Raw genomic sequence first — 12,774 nt, 5'->3', positions numbered from 1 at the left:
CCACCAAAAACGCTGGCGAATGGAAGCAAGCGTACCCCGAACGCCAGGGTGGCCGGCTAACTTGGCAGAGTGAGCCCACTGAAGAACGGCCAGACGAGTAGGAACGGGAACGAAAAGAAGGTTCCTAGGACAAGCGCGCGGCGACGGAGTGTGAGTGAGCGCTTGTTTTACCTGCCTCTCAATTCCCCAGACAGTCAACCCGACAACACGCCCCTCAGGGAGAATCCCCTCGGGGTCAGTGGAGGCTACTGAAGAACTGAAGAGACGAGACAAAGCATCAGGCTTGGTGTTCTTAGAGCCCGGACGATAAGAAATCACGAACTCGAAACGAGCGAAAAACAGCGCCCAACGCGCCTGACGCGCATTAAGTCGTTTGGCAGAACGGATGTACTCAAGGTTCCTATGGTCAGTCCAAACGACAAAAGGAACGGTCGCCCCCTCCAACCACTGTCGCCATTCGCCTAGGGCTAACCGGATGGCGAGCAGTTCGCGGTTACTCACATCATAGTTACGTTCCGACGGCGACAGGCGATGAGAAAAATACGCGCATGGGTGGACCTTGTCGTCAGAGAGGGAGCGCTGAGAAAGGATGGCTCCCACGCCCACCTCTGACGCGTCAACCTCGACAACGAACTGTCTAGAGACGTCAGGTGTAACAAGGATAGGAGCGGATGTAAAACGATTCTTGAGGAGATCAAAAGCTCCCTGGGCGGAAACGGACCACTTAAAGCACGTCTTGACAGAAGTAAGGGCTGTGAGAGGAGCTGCCACCTGACCGAAATTACGGATGAAACGACGATAGAAGTTCGCGAAGCCGAGAAAGCGCTGCAGCTCGACGCGTGACTTAGGGACGGGCCAATCAATGACAGCTTGGACCTTAGCGGGATCCATCTTAATGCCTTCAGCGGAAATAACAGAACCGAGAAATGTGACGGAGGAGGCATGAAAAGTGCACTTCTCAGCCTTCACAAAAAGACAATTCTCTAAAAGGCGCTGGAGGACACGTCGAACGTGCTGAACATGAATCTGGAGTGACGGTGAAAAAATCAGGATATCGTCAAGGTAAACGAAAACAAAGATGTTCAGCATGTCTCTCAGGACATCATTGACTAATGCCTGAAAGACAGCTGGAGCGTTAGCGAGGCCGAAAGGAAGAACCCGGTATTCAAAGTGCCCTAACGGAGTGTTAAACGCCGTCTTCCACTCGTCCCCCTCCCTGATGCGCACGAGATGGTAAGCGTTACGAAGGTCCAACTTAGTGAAAAACCTGGCTCCCTGCAGGATCTCGAAGGCTGAAGACATAAGAGGAAGCGGATAACGATTCTTCACTGTTATGTCATTCAGCCCTCGATAATCTATGCAGGGGCGCAGAGACCCGTCCTTCTTCTTGACAAAAAAAAACCCCGCTCCGGCGGGAGAGGAGGAGGGGACTATGGTACCGGCGTCAAGAGCTACAGACAAATAATCTTCGAGAGCCTTACGTTCGGGAGCCGACAGAGAGTATAGTCTACCCCGGGGGGGGGTGGTTCCCGGAAGGAGATCAATACTACAATCATACGACCGGTGTGGAGGAAGAGAGGTGGCCCTGGACCGACTGAACACCGTGCGCAGATCGTGATATTCCTCCGGCACCCCTGTCAAATCACCAGGCTCCTCCTGTGAAGAAGAGACAGAGGAAACAGGAGGGATAGCAGACATTAAACATTTCACATGACAAGAGACGTTCCAGGAGAGGATAGAATTACTAGACCAATTAATGGAAGGATTATGACAAACTAGCCAGGGATGGCCCAAAACAACAGGTGTAAAAGGTGAACGAAAAATTAAAAAAGAAATGGTTTCACTATGATTACCAGAAACAGTGAGGGTTAAAGGTAGCGTCTCACGCTGAATCCTGGGGAGAGGACTACCATCCAGGGCGAACAAGGCCGTGGGCTCCTTTAACTGTCTGAGAGGAATGTCATGTTCCCGAGCCCAGGTCTCGTCCATAAAACAGCCCTCCGCCCCAGAGTCTATTAAGGCACTGCAGGAAGCTGACGAACCGGTCCAGCGTAGATGGACCGACAAGGTAGTGCAGGATCTTGAAGGAGAGACAGGAGTAGTAGCGCTCACCAGTAGCCCTCCGCTTACTGACGAGCTCTGGCCTTTTACTGGACATGAAGTGACAAAATGACCAGCGGAACCGCAATAGAGACAGAGGCGGTTGGTGATTCTCCGTTCCCTCTCCTTAGTCGAGATGTGGATACCTCCCAGCTGCATGGGCTCAGCACCCGAGCCGGCAGAGGAAGATGGTAGTGATGCGGAGAGGGAGGCGACGGAGAGCGCGAGCTCCTTTCCACGAGCTCGGTGACGAAGATCAACCCGTCGCTCAATGCGAATAGCGAGTTCAATCAAGGAATCCACGCTGGAAGGAACCTCCCGGGAGAGAATCTCATCCTTTACCTCTGCGCGGAAACCCTCCAGAAGACGAGCGAGCAAGGCCGGCTCGTTCCAGCCACTGGAGACAGCAAGAGTGCGAAACTCAATAGAGTAGTCTGTTATGGATCGATTGCCTTGACATAGGGAAGACAGGGCCCTGGAAGCCTCCTCCCCAAAAACAGATCGATCAAAAACCCGTATCATCTCCTCCTTAAAGTCCTGATACTGGTTAGTACACTCAGCCCTTGCCTCCCAGATTGCCGTGCCCCACTCACGAGCCCGTCCAATAAGGAGAGATATGACGTAGGCGACACGAGCAGTGCTCCTGGAGTAAGTGTTGGGCTGGAGAGAAAACACAATATCACACTGGGTGAGGAACGAGCGGCATTCAGTGGGCTCCCCAGAGTAACACGGCGGGTTATTGATTCTGGGCTCCGGAGATTCGAAAGCCCTGGAAGTGGCCGGTGGATCGAGGCGGAGATGGTGAACCTGTTCTGTGAGGTTGGAGACTTGGGTGGCCAGGGTCTCAACGGCATGTCGAGCAGCAGACACTTCCTGCTCGTGTCTGCCTAGCATCGCTCCCTGGATCCCGACGGCTGAGTGGAGAGGATCCGAAGTCGCTGGGTCCATTCTTGGTCGGATTCTTCTGTTATGGTGAGTGAATGAGGACCCAAAAGCGAACTAACTTAAACAGAGCTTCTTTAATAACCAAACATAGGTAGGCTCAGATAGACCGGCAGATTCCGACAGGACAGGACAAGGTTACAGCAAACATGACGATAGTCTGGCTCAGGCATGAAACACAACAAACAAGAATCCGACAAGGACAGGAACAGAAACAGAGAGAGATATAGGGACCTAATCAGAGGGAAAACGGGAACAGGTGGGAAACGGGGTGAATGGGTAGTCAGAGGAGACAAGGAACAGCTGGGGGAAAGCGGGGGAGAAAAGGTAACCTAACAACGACCAGCAGAGGGAGACAGGGTGAAGGGAAAGGACAGAGACAAGACACAACATGACAGTACATGACACATCTTCCCTGTCCCTGCTGAAGAAAAGCAGGCCCAAACCATGATGCTGCCACCACCATGTTTGACAGTGGGGATGGTGTGTTCAGCTGTGTTGCTTTTACGCCAAACATAACGTTTTGCATTGTTGCCAAAAAGTTCAATTTTGGTTTCATCTGACCAGAGCACCTTCTTCCACATGTTTGGTGTGTCTCCCAGGTGGCTTGTGGCAAACTTTAAACGACACTTTTTATGGATATCTTTAAGAAATGGCTTTCTTCTTGCCACTCTTCCATAAAGGCCAGATTTGTGCAATATACAACTGATTGTTGTCCTATGGACAGAGTCTCCCACCTCAGCTGTAGATCTCTGCAGTTCATCCAGAGTGATCATGGGCCTCTTGGCTGCATCTCTGATCAGTCTTCTCCTTGTATGAGCTGAAAGTTTAGAGGGACTGCCAGGTCTTGGTAGATTTGCAGTGGTCTGATACTCCTTCCATTTCAATATTATCGCTTGCACAGTGCTCCTTGGGATGTTTAAAGCTTGGGAAATCTTTTTGTATCCAAATCCGGCTTTAAACTTCTTCACAACAGTATCTCGGACCTGCCTGGTGTGTTCCTTGTTCTTCATGATGCTCTCTGCGCTTTTAACGGACCTCTGAGACTATCACAGTGCAGGTGCATTTATACGGAGACTTGATTACACACAGGTGGATTGTATTTATCATCATTAGTCATTTAGGTCAACATTGGATCATTCAGAGATCCTCACTGAACTTCTGGAGAGAGTTTGCTGCACTGAAAGTAAAGGGGCTGAATAATTTTGCACACCCAATTTTTCAGTTTTTGATTTGTTAAAAAAGTTTGAAATATCCAATAAATGTCGTTCCACTTCATGATTGTGTCCCACTTGTTGTTGATTCTTCACAAAAAATACAGTTTTATATCTTTATGTTTGAAGCCTGAAATGTGGCAAAAGGTTGCAAAGTTCAAGGGGGCCGAATACTTTCGCAAGGCACTGTATCCACATACTTTTCCACCCTCATGATGCCATCTATTTTGTGAAGTGCACCAGTCACTCCTGCAGCAAAGCACTCAAACAACATGACGCTGCCACCCCCGTGCTTCACGGTTGGGATGGTGTTCTTCGGCTTGCAAGCCTCCCCCTTTTCCCCCAAATATAACGATGGTCCGTTATGGCCAAACAGGTCTATTTTTGTTTCATCAGACCAGAGGACATTTCTCCAAAATGTACGATCTTTGTCCCCATGTGCAGTTGCAAACCGTAGTCTGGCTTTTTTTATGGAGGTTTTGGAGCAGTGGCTTCTTCCTTGCTGAGCGGCCTTTCAGGTTATGTCGATATAGGACTCGTTTTACTGTGGATAGATACGTTTGTACCCGTTTCCTCCAGCATCTTCACAAGGTCCTTTGCTGTTGTTCTGGGATTGATTTGCACTTTTCGTACCAAAGTACAATAATCTCTAGCAGACAGGCGTCTCCTTCCTGAGCGGTATGACGGCTGCGTGGTGCCATGGTGTTTATACTTGCATACTATTGTTTGTATAGCTGAACGTGGTACCTTCAGGCATTTGGAAATTACTCCCAAGGATGAACCAGACTTGTGGAGGTCTACAATTATTTTATGAGGTCCTGGCTGATTTATTCAGATTTTCCCATGATGTCAAGCAGAGAGGCACTGAGTTTGAAGGTAGGCCTTGAAATACATCCCACAGGTACACCTCCAATTGACTGAAATAATGTCAATTAGCCTATCAGAAGCTTAACCGGCTTGCCAAAACAAAACAAAATATAGTTTTGGCAAGTTAACATTGTCTGTAGAGCTCCCAGACAGGATTGTGTCAAGGCACAGATCTGAGGAAGCGTACCAAAACATTGAAGGTCCAAGAAAGTCCAATCAAATAAATAAAATTGTATGTCACATGCGCCAAATACAACAGGTGTAGACCTTACAGTGAAATGCTTACTTACAAACCCTTAAACAACAATGTAGTTTTAAGAAAATATCCCAAAAAGTAAGAAATAACAATAATAAGAGCAGCAGTAAATAACAATATCTGGGCTATATTCAAGGGGTACCGGTACAGAGTCAATGTGCACCGGTGTCGAGGTACATGTACGTAGAGTTATTAAAGTGACTACGCATAGATAAGAGAGTAGCAGCAGCATTCCAGTGGGGGGCAATGCAAATAGTCTGGGTAACCATTTGATTAGTTGTTCAGGAAAGTTATGGCTTGGGAGTAGAAGCTATTTAGGAGCCTCTTGAACCTAGACTAGGCACTCCGGTACCCCTTGCCGTGCAGTAGCAGAGAGAACAGTTTATGACTAGGGTGGCTGGAGTCTTTGACGATTTGTAGGGCCTTCCTCTGACACCGCCTGGTATAGAAGTCCTGGATGGCAGGAAGCTTGGCCCCGGTGATGTACTGGGCCGTACGCACTACCCTCTGTAGTGCCTTGCAGTCGGAGGCCGAGCAGTTGCCATACCAGGCAGTGATGCAACCTGTCAGGATACTCTCGATGGTGCAGCTGTATAACCTTTTGAGGATCTGAGGACCCATGCCAAATCTTTTCAGTCTCCTGAGGGGGAATAGGTTTTGTCATGCCCTCTTCACCACTGTCTTGGTGTGCTTGGACCATGTTAGTTTATTGGTGATGTGGACGCCAAGGAACTTGAATCTGTCAACCTGCTCCACTACAGCCCCGTCGATGAGAATGGGGGCGTGCTCGGTCCTCCTTTTCCTGTAGTCCACAATCATCTCCTTTGTCTTGATCACGTTGAGGGAGGGGTTGTTGTCCTTGCACCACACGGTCAGGTCTCTGACCTCCTCCCTATAGGCTGTCTCACCGTTGTTGGTGATCAGGCCTACCACTGTTCTGTCATCAGCAAACTTAATTATGGTGTTGGAGTTGTGCCTGGCCATGCAGTCATGAGTGAACAGGGAGTACAGGAGGGGACTGAGCATGCACCCCTGAGGGGTCCCTGTGTTGATCAGCATGGCAGATGTGTTGTTACCTACCCTCACCACCTGGGGGCGGCCCGTCAGGAAGTCCAGGATCCAGTTGCAGAGGGCGGTGTTTAGTCCCAGGGTCCTTATATTAGTGATGAGCTTTGAGGGCACTATGGTGTTGAATGCTGAACTGTAGTCAATGAACAGCATTCTCACATAGGTGTTCCTTTTGTCCAGGTGTGAAAGGGCAGTGTGGAGTTCAACAGAGATTGCATATTCTATGAATCTGTTGGTGCGGTATGCAAATTGGAGTGGGTCTAGGGTTTCTGGGATTAAGGCGTTGATGTGAGCATTGACCAGCCTTTCAAAGCATTTCATGGCTACAGACATGAGTGCTACGGGTCGGTAGTCATTTAGGCAGGTTACCTTAGTGTTTTTGGGCACAGGGTCTATGGTGGTCCGCTTGAAACATGTTGGTATTACAGACTCCGACAGGGAGAGGTTTAAAATGTCAGTGAAGACACTTGCCAGTTGGTCAGCGCATTGCTCGGAGTATACGTCCTGGTAATCCGTCTGGCCCTTTAGCCTTGTGAATGTAAACCTGTTTAAAGGTCTTACTCACATTGGCTGCGGAAAGTGTGATCACACAGTCGTCCGGAACAGCTGATGCTCTCATGCATATTTCAGTGTTACTTGCCTTGAAGCAAGCATAGAAGTTATTTAGCTCATCTGGTAGGCTCGTGTCATTGGCAAGCTCTCGGCTGTGCTTCCCTTTGTAGTCTGTAATAGTTTGCAGGTCCTGCTACATCCAACGAGCGTCCGAGCCGGTGTAGTACAATTCGATCTTAGTCCTGTATTGACGCTTTGCCCGTTTGATGGTTCATCTGAGGGCATAGACGGATTTCTTATGAGCTTCTGGGTTAGAGTCCCACTCCTTGAAAGCGGAAATCCATGGCTTCTGATTGGGGTATGTACGTACAGTCACTGTGGAGACGACGTCCTCGATGCACTCATGTGGTGTACTCCTCAATGTCATTGAAAGAATCACGGAACATATTCCAGTCTGTGCTAGCAAAACAGAACACAGTGTCCTCCATCATTCTTAAATGGAAGAAGTTTGGAACCACCAAGACTCTTCCTAGAGCTGGCCGCCAGCCAAACTGAGTAATCAGGGAAGAAGGGCCTTGGTCTGGTAGGTGACCAAGAACCCGATGGTCACCCTGACAGAGCTTCAGAGTTCCTCTGTGGAGATGGGAGAACCTTCCAGAGAAGGACAACCATCTCTACAGCACTCCATCAATCAGGCCCTTATGGTAGAGTGGCCAGACGGAAGCCACTCCTCAGTAATAGGCACATGACAGCTCGCTTGGAGTTTGGCAAAACACACCTAAAGGACTCTCAGACCATGAAAAACAAGATTCTCTGGTCTGATGAAACCAAGATTGAACTCTTTGGCCTGACTGCCAAGCGACACATCTGGAGGAAATCTGGCACCATCCCGACGGTGAAGCACGGTGGTAGCAGCATCATGCTGTGGGAATGTTTTTCAGCGGCATGAACTGGGGCATTAGTCAGGATCGAGGGAAAGATGAACGGAGCAAAGTACAGAGAAATCCTTGAAGAAAACCTGCTCCAGAGCGCTCAGGACCTCTGGGGTGAAGGTTCACCTTTCAACAGGACAACGACCCTAAGCACACAGCCAAGACAATGCAGGAGTGGCTTCGGGACAAGTCTCTGAATGTCCTTGAGTGGCCCAGCCACAGCCCAGATTTGAACCTGATCTAAAATCTCTGGAGAAACCTGAAAATAGCTGTGCAGCGATGCTCCTCATCCAACCTGACAGAGCTTGAGAGGATCTGCAGAGAAGAATGGGAGAAACTCCCCAAATACAGTTGTGCCAAGCTTGTAGCGTCATACCCAAGACTCAATGATGTTATCGCTGACAAGCGTGCTTCAACAAAGTACTGAGTAAAGGGTCTGAATACTTATGTAAATGTGATACCATTAAAAAAACATGTTTTTTAAAAAATAAATGTCCCCCAAAAAGGGGTTTTTTGCTTTGTCATTATGTGGTATTTTGTGTAAATTGATAGGGGGAAAAACTATTTAATCAATTTCAGAATAAGGCTGTAATTTAACAAAAATTTGGAAAAAGTCAAGGGGTCTGAATACTTTCCGAATGCGCTGTACCTGATGTGGAATAGAGTTCCATGTAGCCATGGCTCTACATAGTACTGTGCACCTCCCATAGTCTGTTCTTGACTTGGGTACTGTGAAGAGACCTCTGGTGGCATGTCTTTTGGGGTAGGCATGTGTGTCTCAGCTGTGTGCTAGTAGTTTAAACAGACACCTCAGTGCATTCAGCATGTCATGGATATTATTAATGTTAGCTCTCTGTGTACATGTAAGGGCCCTGTTCTGAGCCAATTGTCATTTTCCGAGGTCCCTCTTTGTGGCAACTGACCACACGACTGAACAGTAGTCCAGGTCGACCAAACTAGGGCCTGTAGGACCTGCCTTGTTGATAGTGTTGTTAAAAAGGCAGAGCAGCGCTTTATTATGGACAGACTTCTCCCCATCTTAGCTACTGTTTTATCAACATGTTTTGACCATGACAGTTTACAATCCAGAGTTACTCCAAGCAGTTTAGTCACTTCAACTTGCTCAATTTCCACATTATTTATTACAAGATTTAGTTGAGGTTTAGGGTTTAGTGAATGATTTGTCCAGAATACAATGCTTTTAGTTTTTGAAATACTTAGGACTAACTTATTCCTTGTCACCCATTCTGAAACTACCTGCAGCTCTTTGTTTAGTGTTGCAGTGATTTCACTCGCTGTAGTAGCTGGCGTGTATAGTGCAGAGTCGGGGGTGTAAAGTCATAACACGTGTTTTTCCGGCAGCAGACTAAGATCGATAACGTCAAACGCAGCACTGAAGTCTAACAAAACAGCTCCCACAATCTTTTTATTATCAATTTCTCTCAGCCAATCCTCAGTCATTTGTGCAAGTGCTTGTTGAACGTCCTTCCCTATAAGCGTGCTGAAAGTCTGGTCAATTTGTTTACAGTAAAATGGAATTGTATCTGGATTCATCATGGGCTGTGATCAGCTGGCCTGGTCAATAAGTGAATTCAAACAATGGTGAGTGCAGCAATCAGTATGTTTGACCAGGCGAATATTCTGCATCAATAAATCAATTAAATACATTTGATTAGATGTAGCTCATCACTTTAGAACACCATTTGTTTGTAATCCAGGAATTGTCCATGGTTATAATACGCTTATTCATTTCCAATAATCAACAGCACTTACTAGAGTAAAGACTACAGCAAACCAATAGGGTTGAATTAGGGGAGACTGATCGCCCATTAGCACTTAGGGGACCCATAGTGATGCAGAGTACCCTATCCTGGCCAAACAATGGGGAAAGATTTTAAAATCACACTCATCCAGGGGGTATATTGACTCCTCTGAAGGCAGCTTATTGAGAAAGGCTATTGATTTGTCATTTTCTGAAGACTAGAGGAGGCTCAAGGTAAAGCATGTGTGCTACATTTAGAATGATCAATCTGTGGGTGACTTGTGCCTGGTCAAAAACTCATCCATGCATCCATTAAACATTAGCTTTTTATCTAGGCTACTCTATATCAATTTCATTGTCAAGAACTCCACATACAGCACCTGAGGAATTGTTCATGTGCAGGTGTAAAAGATGCATGATATTGGATCTGGTCTACTTCTACCTGATAAAGGACAGACTCATTTTTTAAAAGTCGAATTTCTTGGCGTGGTCAGCGTTTTCACACAGGGTCTATTTTCCAAACATTTCTGAAAGTTTCAGTGTGACTTTTTCCCGCCAAACCAAATATGGCCTCCCCTTGCGCTCTCTTTTGGATATAGAGTAAGACATTCTGTAAAGTACAATTACCGATGGTGATCTGACTGACGCAGCTGTAAAAGGTTCCCGTTCCAGTGGAGACGTTGTAACTGCCACTGCTTGGTTCACGGTCTGGAAAGACAACATCATCATTGGTTGCCCTTGATCAGAGCCACTCTCACATCACACTCAACCTTCAAGAACATGTTTATTCACCCCAGATAACCTGAATTTATCCCATGCAAGGTCACACACAGTAGTTGATTTACTGCGTTGGAGTTTCTTGGAGGACATTTTTTGTGTTTTAGAACAGAAGACAAAAACGCCCCCATTAGTTCGATTAGCTTTAATGGAGGAGCTAAATCTGGCCAGAGGCTGCTGAAACGTACTAAATAAATAACGTCTGTTTTTGAATGGACTTTTGTGTCTGGGTTGGGGAAAGTGCTGCAATATAATCAATACTGTACTCAGAGATACATGTTTCCTTTAATTCAGGGGATGTTTGTTGTCGCCACTCTGAAAATGAACTGAAAACATTTGCGCCGAACTATCCAATATGTATTTAAAGTAAAGGCGCACTAAATAGGTCCTAAATTGCAATACTGTCTCCACGTACACTACAAGACCTATGTTGAGTCAGACAGTTTTGCTGGCTACGATTATGAGGGTCATCCAGTCAAATAAAAAATTAACCTTGAAAACTATGGCTGATGAGCTGAGAAATAACCAATTAAATCTGGGTCATCAAGGGAAATTAAAAAGTTAATGTTTAATAACTCTGAGTTGGCCTATAGAAAAACAATCACATTTAGGCTTCATCAGGATGAAACGGGATGTACTTGCTTAAATTGTTAATTTAAAGTTAGTGTGGGATGTTAGTGTAAATTGTAGCGCACTGTACATTTTGCTACATTGTATCACCACCCATGCACCAACACTTATCTACAGAATCAGATATACGAGCTCCTATGTAAAGGGGTTATTCATTTGTTTTCATTAATCTCGTGTCGCCTACTTTGAAAACCTTACAGAAAAAATATACAATGCTTTCTTTGGACTTTACCTGCTGTGGAACAGGAGGATAGCCGCGTGTCTGTCGCCAGTGCTGGGCTTCCAGGACACACCCGTCCCGTTTCATCCTGAGATTGCAGACAAACGATATTTTCATTGACGTCTCCGGTTTTACATCCCCGTTGCTGCTCGGTCCCTCCGCTGCATATCCCTGGTTGAATCCTCATACCCTTGTTGAGTTGACGAACCAACCGAACATCAGTCCCAGAACAGTCATGATCCACGAGCATCATCACCAGCAAGTTCAATTCCTGGGATATGTTAACCAGCCTACATGTCTCGAGCACAAGTGTAGCTAATATTTTAATGACTATAAATAAATACAGAACCTAGCCTACAACTACTCATGATGTATAACGTATTTTTTTATGGATAATTTGGCTTGCCATTCTGTTATCGGCCACCCTGACTTCGTCCTTCCAGAAAGCTTGGAAAATAAGGTCGATGGATTTAGCAGTGGGCGAAGAGTTTGGGACAGGCGTGGTTTTCATGCACGTCATCCAGGTGGCACCCTGCCATACTCTCCTGGCTGATCATAGGCTGCAGATCAATAGATGGACGTGATCCTACAGCTAGAGACTTGCAAAATACGCATCGTTATAAGTTAACCATGAGTGTAGCATTTTGCTGTAGCCTAAGCCCATTAAGTATATTTGAACCTTAGAGGCATTTTCTGATTTAAGCACACAACCTTTTATTGAAAAGTACCTACATTTGACTGACGTAAAACAACACATTCTGAAGCATATAGCACATTGTGTGTACCGAGTGTCGTTACATTATATAAAAATATGGCGGCATGAAGTAGCCTTTTTAATTTCACTAGTTCTAATGCCAGGGTTTGAGTTTTCAACCGAATGTAGGGATAGGGTAACCCGTGATACCACTCTGAGGGTGTCTCAGGTGTAGTTGGCAAATGCACAAAAAAATAGGACAAATAATTATAAGCACCCACCAAATTATTATTGTTGTATACAGTGGGGCAAAAAAGTATTTAGTCAGCCACCAATTGTGCAAGTTCTCCCACTTAAAAAGATGAGAGAGGCCCGTAATGTTCATCATAAGTACACTTTAACTATGACAGACAAAATGAGAAAAAAAATCCAGAAAATCACATTGTATTATTTTTAATGAATTTATTTGCAAATTATGGTGGAAAATAAGTATTTTGTCAACAACAAAAGTTTATCTCAATACTTTGTTATATACCCTTTGTTGGCAATGACAGAGGTCAAACATTTTCTGTAAGTCTTCAAAAGGTTTTCACACACTGTTGCTGGTATTTTGGCCCATTCCTCCATTCAGATCTCCTCTAGAGCAGTGATGTTTTGGGGCTGTTGCTGGGCAACACAGACTTTCAACTCCCTCCAAAGATTTTCTATGGGGTTGAGATCTGGAGACTGGCTAGGCCACTCCAGGACCTTGAAATGCTTC

At 46.1% G+C, this 12,774-nt stretch overlaps 1 protein-coding gene across 1 annotated transcript in view; it reads right to left on the bottom strand.

The window, feature by feature from the left end:
* Positions 1-11,777, bottom strand: part of LOC139378469 (anoctamin-4-like) — a 52,438-nt gene extending 40,661 nt beyond the window's left edge. The window contains exons 1-2 of the mRNA XM_071120662.1: positions 11,333-11,777; positions 10,321-10,401 (exon numbers count right to left, since the gene is read on the bottom strand). Of these exons, the coding sequence (XP_070976763.1) occupies positions 10,321-10,401; positions 11,333-11,573 (322 nt within the window). The 5' untranslated portion in view covers positions 11,574-11,777. The remainder of the gene's footprint in view (positions 1-10,320; positions 10,402-11,332) is intronic.
* Positions 11,778-12,774: the final 997 nt, after the last annotated feature.

This window comes from Oncorhynchus clarkii, chromosome 21, assembly GCF_045791955.1.
Source record: "Oncorhynchus clarkii lewisi isolate Uvic-CL-2024 chromosome 21, UVic_Ocla_1.0, whole genome shotgun sequence".
Classification (NCBI taxonomy): Eukaryota; Metazoa; Chordata; class Actinopteri; order Salmoniformes; family Salmonidae; genus Oncorhynchus; species Oncorhynchus clarkii.
The sequence above is the reverse complement of the archived record's forward strand: the minus strand, read 5'-3'. Positions and strand labels throughout refer to the sequence as shown.